This window comes from Erpetoichthys calabaricus, chromosome 6, assembly GCF_900747795.2.
Source record: "Erpetoichthys calabaricus chromosome 6, fErpCal1.3, whole genome shotgun sequence".
In the NCBI taxonomy this organism is placed as follows: Eukaryota; Metazoa; Chordata; class Cladistia; order Polypteriformes; family Polypteridae; genus Erpetoichthys; species Erpetoichthys calabaricus.
In genome coordinates this window covers 137,974,154-137,991,263 of record NC_041399.2, presented here as the reverse complement: position 1 = coordinate 137,991,263, position 17,110 = coordinate 137,974,154, and the positions used below count along the sequence as shown (strand labels likewise).

General features: G+C 35.9%; 1 protein-coding gene across 2 annotated transcripts in view; it reads right to left on the bottom strand.

Moving 5' to 3' along the window:
- Positions 1–17,110, bottom strand: part of cdyl (chromodomain protein, Y-like) — a 298,068-nt gene that overhangs the window by 60,959 nt on the left and 219,999 nt on the right. For both annotated transcript variants that reach the window (XM_051929209.1, XM_051929208.1), the window contains exon 4: positions 4,853–5,025. In XM_051929209.1, coding sequence (XP_051785169.1) covers positions 4,853–5,025 — 173 coding nt within the window. The remainder of the gene's footprint in view (positions 1–4,852; positions 5,026–17,110) is intronic.

The following is a 17,110-nucleotide window of genomic DNA, read 5'->3' as shown; positions in this document are numbered from 1 at the left end:
AAATGTTTCTGTTTTAACGATGTGTTTACATAGATTGTTGTAGACACAGAACACACATAAAATGCATATGTTCCAAATAACGATCTATTATTTCCCCTCTAAAACTCCAATCCAAGATAATCAAGGCTTGAAATGGGAGAGCTTCTTGCCCTTTCTGCGGCAGCGGGGGGATGGTATAGCAGGGTGCTTGTCTTGATCGACACATTTACAAGACAAAAGACTCTTGACAGAGACGTGCAAAGGGATTTAAGGTGGGCAGGATTTATGAGTTTTTTCGTAGGCTTTGGTAATTCTAGTGTTAAGCAAGGATCAGTTTCAGCTGCACAGTGATTGGACTGGCCAAATATTCCATTCCAGCTTTAGAAAGAAAACTAGAGGTGTGGGAATTCCTATACATAGAACAATCTCATTTGTAGTATCAGATGTAGTATCTGATCCTGAAGGGAGATATGTGATCATCATGGGTAATTTATTTAACTGTAAAGTGATTTTGATAAATTTCTATGCACCCAATGTGGATAATAGGGACTTCATCTAAAACGTATTTGCATCCATTCCCAACGTGAACACTCATAAAATTATAATGGTTGGGGACTTTTAAATGTGTTTTAAATACAGACCTAAATAGGTCTCCTGCAACAGGGACGATAACATCTAACCCTGCAAAGACAATTACACAATTTGTAACTGATCAGAACTTATCAGACCCCTGCAGGTTTTTAAACCCAAACTGAAGAGCATATTCCTTCTACTCACCAGTGCATCAGTGTTACTCAAGAACTGATTATTTCTTTATAGGTAACAATTTCTTGCCTACGATTAAATCTTATAAGTACAACGTTATTGTTTTCTGCAACCACGCCCTTTTGATCTTGGAGCTAAAATCATTATGCCTCACATACTCTTCTCGCACATGGCGTCTTAACCCACTTTTATTAGCAGACGAGACCTGTACAGAATTTTCATCCAAGCAAATCGATTATTTTTTTTAGAGACAAATACATTCTCAGAGGTTTCTGCAGGAATACTCTGGGAAACTCTGAAGGCTTTCTTAAGAGGACAGATTATGTCATATCTTTCCCAAAGAAGTAAATTGGAAACCAAGAAGGTATCAGAGCTAATCAATGAAATTACCAGAAAAGATCAAGAACATGACAGGTTTCTAAATGAGGCACTTCATAGGAAAAGACGGGCTCTAAATTCAGAACTGAACCTCTTGACAACTAAAGAAAGAGAACAACTCATTTTTAAATTAAGACATCATTACTATTAACATGGAGAGAAAGCTAATAAGATCTTAGCTCAACAAATCCACAAGCAGAAAGTTCGTAATGCAATACCAGAAATAACCAACACAGACAGAGACATAATCATTGACCATAAAAATATAATTCAAACATTTAAGGACTACTTTAAGTCCTTATATTCTACTGAGTTTAAAGAAGACAAGACACAACCTAATGCATTTCTGGATGTCTTACAGATACCACAACTAGATACTTTGAGGGCAGAGGAATTGGATAATCCTCTGGCACTATCGGAATTACTAGATGCTATAAGCTAACTTCAGAGTGGAATAGCAGCAGGCCTGGATGACTACCCTGCTGAATTGTATAAAAAATTCTCAATTAATATAGCCCCCCTTTTATTAGCAACATTTAGAGAAGCTAGAGTCAATAAAATTCTTAGCAATATACACTGCTAAAAAATAAAGGGAAAACTTAATCATCACAGTCTAAAACTAAGTCAATTAAGCTTCAGTGATATCAGTCTATCCAGTTAGGAAGCATAAGCAATTGTGAATTATGTTCACATGCATCGGTACAAACGAAAGTGACAAAGGTGCACTGGGGAGGAAACAGCAAGACAAACCTCAAAAAAGGGAATGGTTTTACAGGTGGTGGTCACAGACAATTTCTCTCTCCTTATCTTTATTGACTGATTCTTCTCTAGCTTTGTGTTTTGCTAGTGTCCTTGTCACTACTGGTAGCATGAGGAGGTACCTGCAGCCGATTCAGGTAACACAGGTAGTCCAGCTCCTCCGGAATGGCACATCCATAAATCCTGTTCCAAGAAGGTTTGCTGCATCTCCCAGCACAGTCTCAAGAGCATGTAGGAGAAACTAGGAGATGGGCCATTACATGAGTAGAGCTGGACAGGGCCATAGAAGGACATCAGCCCAGCAGAAGGACAGGAATCATCTCCTTGAAACAGGAGGAGCACTACCAGAGCCTTACAAAATGACCTTCATCTGGCTACTGGTGTGCATTTGTCTGACCGAACTGTCAGAAACGGACATCATGAGGGTGGCATGAGGGCCTGACATCCTCTAGCGGGACCTGCACTCACAGCCCATCACTGTGTAATTCAATTGGCATTTGCCAGGGAATACCACAATTGGTAGCTTGGCAGCTCTGCCATTGGTGCCCCATTCTCTTCACAGATGACAGAATGTTCACATTGAGCACATGTGACAGATGTGAAAAAGTCTGGAGATGCCACGGTGGACATTATGCAGCCTGCATCATCATCCACAGCATGGCCGGTTTGGCGGTGGGTTAGTGATGCTCTGAGGATTCATATTCTTGGAGGGTCGCACAGACCTACACGTGCTAGGAAACCATATACACTGACTGCTGTTATTTACCAGGATGAAATCCTCAGACCCATTACACTGGTGCAGTGGGCCCTGGGTTCCTCCTGGTTCAGGATAATGCCCAGCCTTATCTGGTCAGTGTGTAGGCAGATCCTGGAAGATGAAGGCATTGATGCCACTGACTGACTTGTATGTTTCCCCAGACCTGAATCCAATTGAGAATCTCTTGGACATTATGTATCAGTGCATCTGACGCCAACAAGTAGTGCCACAGACTTTCCAGGAACTCACTGTTGTCTTGATCCAGGTGTGGGAGAGGATCCCCCAGGACACCATCTACTGTTTCATCTGGAGCATGACCAGAGGTTGTCAGGAATGCATACAGGGCCGTGGGGGCCATACACACTACTGAGTCATATTATGAGTTGCCATGATGAAATTCACACAAGTTGCATCAGCCTGTGATTCCTGTTTTTGACTATGATTTTAGGTGTGATGTTGAATCCAGCCCACAATGGGCTGGTGATTTTGACTGTTGTTACATCATTGTCTTCTCAATGAAATACATAGAATTACTCAGTAAAGATTTTCCACTTGAATATTTTGTTCATCGAGATCTGATGTGTGATAAGCGTTTCCTTAATTTTTTTGAGCAGTGTATATCAATAATCTATAATATTATGTGACACTGAATGGCAGTTCCTTTCATTAAAAAAGCAATAGCATGTGAACAAGGAACATAATGCTTATTTGTAACATTTATTGAAAAAATATGGAACTGCAAAGTACTTTAAGAGGAAAAAAATAATATTGTAATGTAGAACAAGTTCAATTAAAAACAGCTATCATAATGGATCATTAGAACCTTTTGTGGTACTAATAATTTTGATCAATGGGAAAAGATGGGACTAGCGCCACTTATTTAGAATACTGTTTTTGTTTGATCCATACAGTTACTTTCTGGAGACTGTCAGAATGAGGTTAAGGAATATTATTCCCTAACCCTTTGTATTACAATACTTTTTAAAATGTTTTACAAATAACTAAAATATGAGAGGGGACCCAGAATTGTTTAAATAAAAAAAATTACTAAACAAAGCAATTCCATTTTAGTAACCCTTGAGATGCAATACACTTGGACCCTGTGTTTCTTCCATTCCCAGAAATGTTTCCTGTACTCATCTTTTTGTATCATGTCTAGAGACCCCTATGATTTTTCCCCCACATTTCTTCCATAGTAGCAACTTAGCTTCCCATCAGTCTCAATTTCATTTTGGGAACAAAAAGATCTCACAGGGAGTGAGATCTGGCAAATTTGGGGGTGGGGGGAGTCAGGGATGCAAGGAAACAACCACATGGTTTTTGTTCAAAAACTCAGACTAATAACGCAGCATGTGCAGGTGCACTGCCATGATGCAACGGTGTGTGCAGGTGTGCTGCCATGGTGCAAAATGTTTGTGTTTGCCACTGCTCCAGACTTTTTTCCCTGATGCTTTCTCACAGAAGCCTCAGTAGTGTAATGTTGCTGGGAATAAACTGTTTACAAGTCTTTCAATATCACAAAATGTGATAATCATTGTCTTTATGTTCAATATCATCTGAAACGTGCAAAAAAAAAAAAAAATCGCCTAAGTGATCCAAAATGTTACAGAATAAGCACTCAATCAAATGAGCACAATGCCACATGAAGTACTGATTAACAAGATTGGGCATATGATACCTAGTGGAATAGTCAATAACTACACCCTACTCTCATGCCATTGACCAATTAAAGGAATTTTTGGGTACCCCCTCAAACGTCAAGGGCACTTTAGTTTAAAATGCTAATGCATCCCCATATTTAAATAAAAAAAAATAAAATTGTGCACAAATACAGTACTTAACAAAAATGATTCAGATCAATAATCTTTCAAAGCCCCTGCAGCAGTATTCTGTTACAATACAGAGTATAGTAAATATAAAAAAGTAAGCAGATAGATAAATAAAATACATAAAAGTGTATTTGTACAATAATATGTATACTAAAAATGTTCAGAGTTACACAAAATAATGTGTTTTGCAGTTTACCACTAGCTATAGTCAAGAAATTAAACTGTCAGTAATAAATTATAATTATTCAAATTTGATTCAGTAACATACAGTATTTTATGATATGAGTAGATAATTATAAATAAAATTTACATGCACGTTGTTTTTTTACAATTAAATATTTTGATTATAAATTGGCTGGCACTTCTTTTAAACACACAAACCTACCTTATTGTTTCTGCCATTTTAGTGCTTTCTCTCTTCCGATCATCAGTCAATCGACGAATAAAATAAATAAAATCAAGACCACAGCAAAAGACACTGCCCACAGCGCTTAGTAATACTAGTTTGCTGTCATCAGCAGCTGCAGTGTTTAGTGCACTCTGGACTTCCTTCATTACCTGGAAAGACAATGACTACTTACTTAGACGGCCAAGATTAAAAAATCTAAACTTTTGAAAAATAAAAGTTTTTAAAAATTAAATAAGAACAAAATAAAAATCAGGGAACAGAAATGTACTAATGAATCCACTGGGTCTGCAATTGAAGTGCCCAGAGCTACAAGGAAAAAGTTCTGCCTAATGCAACCTTGAATTAGATTGAGTAGGTTTGAGAATGTTATTTTCACCTTTGGTTTTGTATTCAAATGTGAATTGTAAAGTTACTAGGACATTTACATGGAGATTTACATTTTTGTTTTCTAGACAAAGGCAAAGGTATAACATGCTTCTTCTCAAAGAAAGGCTTCTATGGAGGACTTTGTGCGTGTTACTACACATACATTTTTTTCAACACCTTATTTTCCATAAGTGCTCATTTGAGCTTCTATTCTATGACCTTGGTAACATAACAATAGTAGATTTAACTTACTGCTTTGCACTTGATTCATCTGCATGGTATGCCCCAGCTAGCCCAAGCACCATGAGTGTAATTTTTTTCACTCTGTCTGTGCTTTTTCTTTTTTGTCTGTGTTTTATTCCAAACAAATTCTAAATGTGTAAATGACTGGTAGTGACAAAATTTGTAAGCTAAACATAGTGGACAAATTTCAGTCATGAAACATTATATACACATATGGTCCAAACTGCACAATTGCTTGATGTTGGTCCAAAGGAGATGCCCATATATGCTAGACAATTTCTCCATGAAGATCACCTTGTGATCAGGAGTTAGGTGGAAACAATGCCATACTGTTTTTGTCTCCTCAACCTTTTAAGTAATGACTTATATGACAACTACTGAGTAAAATCATCAGTTTTCTCAAACATTAATGGACAACAAAATAATAATTATAAAAAAATCAGAAACCTCTACCCTCTGTTAATACCATAATCTACAAACACAACATGGAAAAAGTTGTGATAGTATGGAAAATACAAATTAAAACAAAAGCAGTGATCTCGGAATTCACTTTGACTTGTATTAACACCACAAACAGTATAAAGACAAGATATTTAATATTTAGTCTGGTCAACTTTTTTCATAAACATACATCCATCTTCATCATTGATGGCCTGCAACATATTCCAATCAAAAGATGGGACGGGGCAATTTGGGACCAATAACAAGTTACGAAAAGAAAACAAAGATATGAGGAGAAACAGTTGATGTTCAACTAATTTTGTACTCATGCTTTGGCACAAATGCTGCATCCAGTAAAGTCCTTTTAGAGCAAGTGCAACACCCTGGAGCCATATATTTTGGTCAGAAGAATCTATATTTTGTGTGTTTTCTTGGAAGAAATGCACATAGTGTACTCTGAATAAAGAAGAAAAGGACCATCCAGACTTTCATCAGCTGCAAGTCCTGAAGCCAGCATCTGTGATGGTATGGGATTGTGTCAGTGCCTTGGGCAAGGATAATTTGCACATCTTTGAAGGCATCATTAATGGTGAAAAGTATATGAAGATTTTGGAGCAACATATGCTATCTTTAAGATTTTACCTCTTCAATGGACATCCGTGCCTATTTCACAACAATGCAAGATAATGCAAAACCATATTCTCCATGCATTACAAAGGATTGGCTGCACGGGAAGAGAGTGCCCAGTGCTTGACTGACATGTCTGCACCTGACCTGTCTCCAACTGAGAATTTGTGGTACATTTTGAAACAAATAAATGTGACAATGAAGACCCCATGCTGTTGCACAACTTAACACCTATCTGAATGAAGAATAGGAAAGCATTATACTTGAAACACTCAACAAACTGGTGTTTTCAGTACCTATGCATTTGTTAAGTGTTGTGAAAAGGAAAGGAAATGCTACAAAGTAGTAAATTCTTTAACTGTCCAAACATTTTTTAATGCATTGTAAGTATCAACATTTATTTTTGAAAACAAAATAAAACTCATTATTTGTAAAATCAAATAATTGTCTGTTACATTGTTTTCAGGTCAAGGATCATTTCCTATAATTTAATAATCAGTGCTTTCTGTTTTTATTTGCATTTGTCATACCTTCCAGTTTTTTCCAAGTTTGGATTGTATTATACTTGCCTCTCTTCACACACATTTGTTTAGTATTCATAATTTCTGCACATGTATATTTTAATTAAACAAGTCAGTTAGAGAAATGTGTACAAGTTAAACATAAAATACAGTAATTCTCACCACAAATGTATGAAATCTGCAACATAAAAGAAAATAGAAAAATAAAATAACCATGCATAAAATATGCACTTTCTTAAACAAAACAAAATCCTCAAACCTAATAACAAAAACTAAGGAGAACAGGTTTATATGAGTATTAAAATACTGAAACTCTAAACAGACAAGAATTTATTATAATTTCATATGTACTGACTGCATGCATGTCCAAAACTAGGTAAAATAATAAAAAAAATGTATTTCTTGTTATATATATTTTTATCTTAAAAAGAAAAAACACATATACCATAAGTTTCCAGTGACTGTGTGCATTGGTACTATGAATCCCTAGGTTTTCCCTAACACACACACAGGCAAACAGTATAAATATTGACACATGTACACTTACGCACAACACACCATACAGTACACTCAAAAATGTTATGATTTATTAAACTATTGCATACATTTTTCTAATAATACTTAAAAATGCTTGATATTTCATTAGCTTATACTGAACCATATGTATTTGCTTGCTTAGTTTATAAACACTAAGACAAGATAAAATAAAAAAAAAGATTCATCAAGTCCCACTTGTGCAAATATATTTTCTTATTTTACGTTACCCATGGATAAGTTGGGACTTAATTTTATAGTATAATTTCTGGCATTTTATAATGTCGGTTGTATACGTCGAATGTGGAAAACTTACGCTATTGGTACAAGGGATTATGATATGCTAATGCCCACCTGAGAGAGTAACCACGGAGCACACTGCCTTTTTTTTCTATGTGGGTGCGGCAATGTGCTGTATCAGCACAAGCTCCTAACCTCTCTCTCTCTCTCTCTCTCTCTCCCTCTATTGTGCCCGAACACTGAATTGTGTTTTTTGTATCTCACACCCCTACAGCATCCCTTATCTAGGATGGAGTGTACGATCAGAAGAAAAAATGAAGCTGGTTTTAAATTAAACATCATTGAAGTAGCGAAAGAAGTTGGTAACTGCGCTGCTGTGGCAAAATTCGATGCATCTGAGAAACTGATGCAAGATTGGAGGAGGCAAGAATATGTTAAAAAAAAATAAAAAATAAAAAAATGAAGTGTCACATTTTTGAACAGGCGTATAAGTCAGGGTCTGATGTTATGATCGATTTTTCGGGGTTCAAGACCCGAATTATACATGAGTATAATACAGTAGGTGTGCAAATCTGTGTAAAATCTTTGAGACTGTATTCAGTGAAGAGTGCTATATAAGAATAAAAACTGATTTAGCTTACCTCAAAATTAAAAATTCCCAAAATAAATTTCCCCAAAATCTGTATGAGAAATATATGGAACAAAAAATTAAAGAATAGGTCCCTTTTGTACATTTCATGGAGAGTAAGTGGGTGAGAAATGTGGCTGGGCCTAAAATCACTCATTAAGTAAGAAAGACTGTAGTTGCTGCCACACTCAATGTAATGCCCTTGTAAACTTTTAATACCCTATAAAATGTAAAATTAAAACAATTTAAAATAACAGAATTTCAAAAGATATCCGGTCTTAGAATTAATCTGAATAAAAGTATACTCTTTCCAGTGAATTCACAAGCATATAATATTAGATTGGACACCCTACCTTTTACCATAGCAGATCAGTTTAAATACCTGGGGGTAAATATCACAAGTAAACATAAAACACATAAAGCTCTTTATCAACAAAATTTTGCCGTCTGTATGGAAAAATTTAAGCAAGACTTGCATAGATGGTCAACCCTTCATCTAACTCTAGCCAGAAGAATTAACGTTGTTAAGATGAATATCCTTCCTAAACATTCTTTATTTCAAAACATTCCAATACATATCAATAAATCATTTTTTAAGCAATTAAATTCAACAATAACCTCATTCATTTGGAACTCAAAACACCGACGTATCCGAAGAGCGACCCTACAAAGACCTCAGGCAGAAGGTGGCATGGCTTTACCTAATTTTCAGTTTTATTACTAGGCAGCAGACATACAAGCCATAAAAACCTGGACACAAAAAAATGAACATACACAGGCTTGGCTCACAACAGAAGTAAAATCCTGTAGTACTTCTTTATACTCCCTGCTCTACGCTCCAATAAATGCAAGTTATCGCAAATATACTAATAACCCAATTGTGCTTTACTCACTCAGAATATGGAACCGACTTAGAAAGCATTTTAAGATGGAAAATCTTTTATCCGTGGCACCCCTGCAAGAGAACCACCTCTTTCAACCCTCGCAAACATATCCAGTTTTTAATATCTGGAAAAGTTTTGGGATTAAAATGTTCAGAGATCTTTATATAGACAACATATTTGCATCTTTTGAACAATTACGTTCCAAATTCAACCTCCCAGCTACACATTTTTCACTATCTTCAAATTAGAAATTTTGTTAAACAGAAACTGCCCGATTTTCCTCGCCTCGTACCCTCCACCATGCTGGAAAAAATACTGCTCAATTTCGAGGAATTAAACACCATTTCCGCATTATATAAAATCTTATTAGAGTCCCTACCTTTCAAAGACCCAAGAGGACATTGGGAAGAAGATCTCTTAATATATCAGAAAAGGAGTGGAAGGTAGCAAAGCAGAGAATTCACTCAAGCTCCATATGCGCAAAGCATAGAATTATTCAACTAAAAATTATATATCGAGCTCATCTGTCTCACTTAAAACTGTCCAAAATGTTTCCAGGGCAAGAACCTACGAATGCTGCAACCAAGCTCCTGCCTCACTGGGTCACATGTTTTGGGCCTGCACTAAACTAACATCATTTTGGACCAAAATGTTTAAGTGCCTTTCAGACAGCCTTGGGGTCACAATCCCTCCTAACCCATTAACAGCTGTGTTTGGTGTTCTTCCAGACGGACTTGAAGTGGAGAAGGACAAGAAAACGGTGATTGCATTCACTACACTTTTGGCACACAGACTTATTTTGTTAAATTGGAAGAATCCTAACTCTCCTCTGACAAGTCAGTGGGAAACCGATGTTTTATATTATTTGAAATTGGAAAAAAATCAAATTCTCAGTTAGAGGATCTATACAGAATTTTTTCAAAACCTGGCAGGATCTAATCAATAATATTTTAGAATAAGAGAAATAACTATTACAGTATTTATTTTCCTTCTCCATTTTTTATTTACCTATATATATTTCTTTCTTTCTTTTGTTTATTGTTGCCTTATTATTGGCTAAGTTCTCCTTCTCAGGGGTGGAATTTTAGGTATGTTACTTTTATAATTCTGTGCTTTTTTGTTATAATTTACTCTGGTTTTGCTGCATTGTGATGTTCTTTGTGCTTACTACTTCATAACTGAGCGAGCAAGTATTTCAATCAGCTCAGTTTTCCAGGATGAATGCCAGTGTTTGACAGGTTTACACTATTTGTCAACTACATATGTTAATATTGCTAGTTTAACTAAGAGGCCTACTAAGCACCTCTACTGCCTATGGAAAATATCAGCTTTTTAATTTCGATTTATATAACAAAACAACCAAACACACATTGCTACATGGAGAAAAAACAGTTCAATCATATATACAATCAATACAACTCTATTAAAGAAAAAGTGATGATATACTAATGGCATTCCATACTCACCCTACAATTCCAAACCTCACCCCTCCCTCTTATGTACAGCCATTTAATTTCAAAAAGGCAATTACATTATTATTGATAATAATAATAATAATAATAATAATAATAACCACTGGTCAAAAACTTTAGACCATCTCAGTTTTTCCAGTTTTTCTTCAAATCACTTGAAATGCAATGAATGACTTAAAATGGGGAATAGGTAAGCACTAAACTGCCAGAGGTTTAAATTTAAAGATTAGGTTAGCAAAAACTAAAAAAATGAAATATCATAATATTACAAATGGGTCTTCTTCGGGGAATAACTAACAGGTTACAACCTACAGATGTTATGCAGCACTTACATTAAATTAAGCCTTGCAAGTTGAAGTTTGCACAGAAGTCCTAAACTCTGTCAATTACTTAAAAACCCTCTGTCTGCCTTAAATGAGAGTTGGAAAAGACTATGTTACTACACCCTCTGAAGTACTACTTGGACTATATTTCAGAGATAATGGCAAGAAAACAGCAATTAGCAAATGAAATGAGAAGTGTAGGCCTTTTATTTAGATAAATTACAAAAAAAAAAAATCTAAGAGTCAGTGTGTATGGTGTCCACATTCCACTCTGGTAGGAAGAGATCTGGCAGTCCCAAAGTCATAACCCAATCAGATTTCTGAAGGTCACCAGCTTGCATGATAGGCGCCTCGCAGCACAACAGCTTCAAGAACAGCCTAACACTGGTCGAAAAAAGCAAGTCTTAATTTCTACTGTGAAGAGAATTGTCCCTTCTGCAGTAGTCCACAGGTAGCATTTCAAAGCCCTATTTTGTCCTTTAAGGAATGGCTTTCTTATTGCCACTTGCCTTGTGCTGCGGATTTGACATCGTATGAGATCAATAAAACCTTTCTTATTCAGCTCACTTTAAGATGAATGCTATCAGCCCAATCTACTTATCTGGTTTACAAACGTGTGACAGCCATGGTATGTTCAAGCTCTCTATTTCTTTTGAGCTGGGAAAAACTAAATATTTTTTTTTTTAATAATCAAACAATATATTTCTGCTTAGGTATATGCTGACATAGAACAAATTATTTCTGAATAACTGAATCAGATTAAACAAATAAAAAGGTGTAGAAGTTCATTCATGCAGCACACCTAAAGGGTGAAGGGATCTCACTTTCTGGCTAAATTTAATGCATTTGCTCAGTTGTCACAGAATATTAAAAAAAAAAAAGCTTGTCTGCACAACCATTCAATCCCCTACATGTATTCCTTCCTTATCCAATGGTAAACAGAATATGTGAATTAAACAAACCAAATTATGAAGTCTTGCAGTTTTCATTCTATATTGAAACAGCCTTAATCCTTTTAAAGAGCAAGAAAAATGTTAAGTGTTAAACACCAAACATTGTGGCTAGAATGGGGACTGACTTACAGATCTCCTCAAAATTTCTGACATGCCTGTCCTCCTTCCTGAGCTGGAATCCTGACGGAACCTAAAACAATCTTTTCCATAGAATCAATGCTTCAGTATCAGCATTTTCCTTATCTGCATGGTTTTTGGGAAGATCATTTTGTCCCATAACAGAGCTGCCTTTTTAATTAAAGAATTTTAGCCTTAATTACAGCCTACGTTATGTGCTTTTGTGGGAGACATGATACTTCAGTGGTTAGCACTTCTGTATCACAAATTCCAGTGATGCAGCAGTGCTAACAGCTGGATTCCAGTCTGTTATACAATTGATGTTTGTGTGAAGCTTTTAGGTACTCTATGTTTAAGTGGGTTTCTCCTCTCCAAAGGTTTGTGTATTAAATTACGTGGAAACATAACATTCCCATCATGTGGATGTGTGGGTGAGTGGTGTGCGCAATGAACTTCCACCCAGTACATGGATGTGTGGGTGAGTGGTGTGCGCAATGAACTTCCACCCAGTACAGATTACACTCCTAACATCCATTTAATGTTGCTTAGATAAGCAGCATAGTCTTTTACTTAAGTGGTTCTGAGAATGTTAAATTGCTCTGAATGCGTGTGTATTAAGGAGCTCCACAGTTACTGGAGAGATGAGAATGATGATATTGGGTGCTCTTGTAGACTCTATGGAGGCAGTACAGTGCCAGGCACATTTAGTTTGTAAAGTACCGTATTGGCCCGAATACAACGCAACCTTTTTTGACTAAATATTTCCCGTTCAAAAGTGGACTCACGTTAAATTCGAGGACTAGGCAATTCAATGTAACAACTCTTCTTATTAGTACGCCTATGCCTCCGACCGACCTGCGTGTTGGTCGCATGAGTCACGCATGCCGCGTTCGGTATAGTCTGGATAGGTTCGAGCACACGAGACTGCACGACAGTTTCTAGTTCCGGTGGAATCACTGGTTTCAAGCATTTTGATTCTGGCGTGCGTCCAGCGTACGCCAGCAAGTGGCTATTGTGTCTATGATTCACAAGTAAGTGTAGTCCACGTCTGTCGCAACTGTTATAGTAGTAATTTGCATGTTTGCTCTAGCGGCGGGTTCTTTATCACCCATAAAAAATGAGCGCAAGTTATAATAGTAGTGTTGAGAAAAAAGGCTCATCAAAGAGACAAATAAATAAAGGTACCAGGAGAACCTACGATATGAATTTTAAGATTATGGTTGCAAACGAGGCAGAGAGAACGAACAACATGAGAGCTTCAAGGAAATACGGAGTTCCAGAAGTAAACGTCTGTCTCTGAAGAAAAGATTTAACGAAATACATGAATACAAATTCCTCAAGAAAATCTTTTAGTGGACCCAAAATAGGAAGGTTTAAAGAAGTTGAGCAGCAAGTGGTAAAATTCGTAATAGAAAAGCGAAATGAAGGATTCCCAATATCCCGTGAAGTTATAAAATTTAAAGCGTTAGAAGAGGCTGCTAATTTAAACATTACTAAAACGGACTTTAAAGCAAGTATGGGTTGGTGTAAAAGAATGATGAAACGGAACGGTTCATCACTACGACGGCGGACAACTCTCTCGCAAAAACTTCCTGGCGACTTTAGTGAAAAATTGTTGAATTTTCAGCGGCATATTATAACATTACGCAAAAAGCACAACTACAATCTTGGAAATATCGGAAATGCAGACTAAACACCTGTCTATTTTGACATGCCTTCCAATCTTACGGTAAATAAGAAAGGTGAAAAATCGGTCTCATTGAAGTCAACTGGTTAAGAAAAGTCCAGCATTACTGTTATGCTTGCTGTTACTGCTGATGGACAAAAACTTCGACCTTACGTTATATTGAAATGTAAAAGAATGCCCAAAGAAAAGCTGCATCCAGGAATCATTTTTCGGGTCCAAGAAAAAGGTTGGATGACAGAGGAATTGGTATTAGACTGGTTGAATGTGATATGGGGAAAACGGCCAGGTTCTCTGAGAAACACTCGCTCCATGCTAGTCCTTGATGCATTTCGAGGCCACCTCACGTCAGGTGTTAAGAAAAAATTGAAACATTGAATTCCGATCTTGTAATAATACCGGGTGGTATGACATCCCAGCTGCAAGTCTTGGATGTGGTGGTTAATAAACCGTTTAAAGACAACTTAAGAAAAGAATACAACAATTGGCTATTAGCGGGCAATCACCCATTAACACCTACAGGAAAAATAAAAAAACCCTCAGTCTCACTTTTAGGAAAATGGGTTGCGACCGCCTGGCAGAAGATCGAACCTGAATCGATCAAGGTTCAAGGTTTCAAGAAATGCTGCATTTCCAATAATTTAAATGGGACTGAAGATGACATTTTGTGGGAGACTGAAAGCGTGAACGAGCATACTGACGATAAAGATGCGACAACAAAGAGTTCTGATTCTGAAAACAGTTCTGATTCTGAATAAATATTTCCTTTTTCATTTTTCTTTCACTTACGGTAGGTATCTTGTAACTTACCTAATACTATTAATTGTGTTCTACATTACTACTTAATTTTATTGACATGAATGTAACTTGTCATATTACCTATTAAATAAATGATTATCTGATTGAATTTTATTTTCTTTGTATTCTTTTATGAAAAATGAATGGATCGCGTTAAATTCGGATTTTTTTTCTAAAATCTTCATGAAAAAATTGGGGGCCGCGTTAAATTCGGGCCGATACAGTAATTTAAGAATTTACAGATGTCTCTGTCACTTCTATTTATAGAACATTCAGCACAAATTGGTTCAGTTAGTTTAATTTTCTCCACATTAAGAGTATGCCTGTGTCCTCTGATGAACTATTGGTACACAGTGGTTTAAATTTTAGTGGTAGCAAATTCATCTGGCATCCTTGAAATGGATAATCACTGTTTAGGAATCAAATAGATATACATTATATTATAGAAGAGGCAATAAGTACTTCTTGGTTCCTTTATGTTGTAGTCTATGCTTTTTATTCTGGTTGCAATGCAGTATAAGCTTACTTCATTTAGTTGCTTTTTATGTCTATAAAAAATAAAGAGCTAATAATAACTGGTTTTGTTGCAGATTAAGCAGCAAATTAATTGCAACTTTGCTCTTCTCTCAAAAAAGCAGTAAGTGGTGTGTGGGTGCAGGATGTTTAATTGGAAGGGGGCGGAGGGTTGGCCTGCCCTCCTGCTACAGTACTGTCATGGATGCATTGGGTCTTTTTCTACAATCTGCACTGTAAGTTTGGACAGAAGTGTCTCTGCTGCAGGAAGTATGCTAAATGGTGGAAGATAATGATAGCGGTACTAGGATTATATAAGGTCAATATTTTCTGGGATAGTAGCAGAAGTCCAGAAATTACTGCCTCTCAATGTACCCGAACAAATTGCAAATTGTACAGAAATATTTACTGTCACAAAGTTAAATTTCAAATTTGCTATAGTGAAAGTAGTTTAAACCACCAAGGGGGAAAGAAATGGTGAATTCTCTAAGACACAGAAAATTACATTTTTCTTTCCACAACCTTTTCTGTAGTTGATGTTAATTGCAAATGATCACGAAATTGTGATTAAATACATTTTTGTTCAAACATTCATAGACAAAACTGTATGCATTCTCTACATTTACTATAATATACAACACTTTCCTTTTTCTATAATTTTTTAAAGTGTCTCATTAATCACTTGAAGTCTTTTTTTCAGGAAATGGAATTGAATTTCATATACCATCTTCAGATATTACGTTCTGCCAAACTATTCATAACATTTTTATTCTTTTACTTTTGGATCTCATTATGCAGTGGAAATGACATTTCTCAAGACTAACACAGAATAAAGCAGTTAGTAGTAATAGCAGTAGTAGTAATTAAGAAATTCAGATATAAACTTAGCTGAGAAATCTTTCATGATCTTATGAAAATTAAAAACAAATAACCATCTTTAAAGAACTACTTAGTCACTCATAACATTTTCACTTATAAAACTGAATACCTTTAGTTAAAAGTACAAGTGGTTGCAATAATCATCACTTTTCAAATAACTTTCAAAACAGGATTTTTGACTACATCTTGCCTGGAGAAGGGGCCTGAGTTGCCTCGAAAGCTTGCATATTGTAATCTTTTTAGTTAGCCAATAAAAGGTGTCATTTTGCTTGGCTTTTCTCTACATTCATAATGGCTAACACGGTACAACACCCCAGTAAAACAGGATTTTATAATCTAAAATAAAACATCTGTACTATACTGTAAAAATATTTATGTGAGACTAATTTGTAGTTGTTCAAATATCACAAACAAAAACTCATGTTTCAATTTCATGTAACTAGCGGAATCTAATTTTATTAGGCTTTTTTTTTTACTGCCATGCTAAATTATAGAAGGTTTAAATCTGCTCAAAAGAATATTGAAAAAAAAAAAAAATCACATATGAATACTGTAGCTGCCGAAGTATAAGGCGAGTTAAAGCACGGGTAAAATGCGTGCCGAAAGAAATCTCAGTCCAATGGTTCGTTTTAAAAATACTTAGTGAAAATTAAAGGTAAATAATCCACACAAGAATAAAGAAAATAGTTGTTACACATGTAGAATAAAAGGCAAAAAAAAGGAAAAAATGTAACTTCTCTAAACTTAGCTTTCTTGAGAAACTTTAGTTATTTCTGTACTTAAACTTCTTCTTCTGTACGCTTTAAGTGTACGGCGCAGCACTTAAATAAGTGCTTTGTCTTACATGTTACTTCACACACTCAAAGGCACGGTTTAAAACCATGTGCCCTCTACACCTTACACATGGCAAGGCTGATCACTAACTAAGAAAAATGTTTAGTCAGAACCGTTAGAAATGGTTAGAATATACCAATTAAAAATTCTACTTATGGGGGTTATAGGAACCTTCCA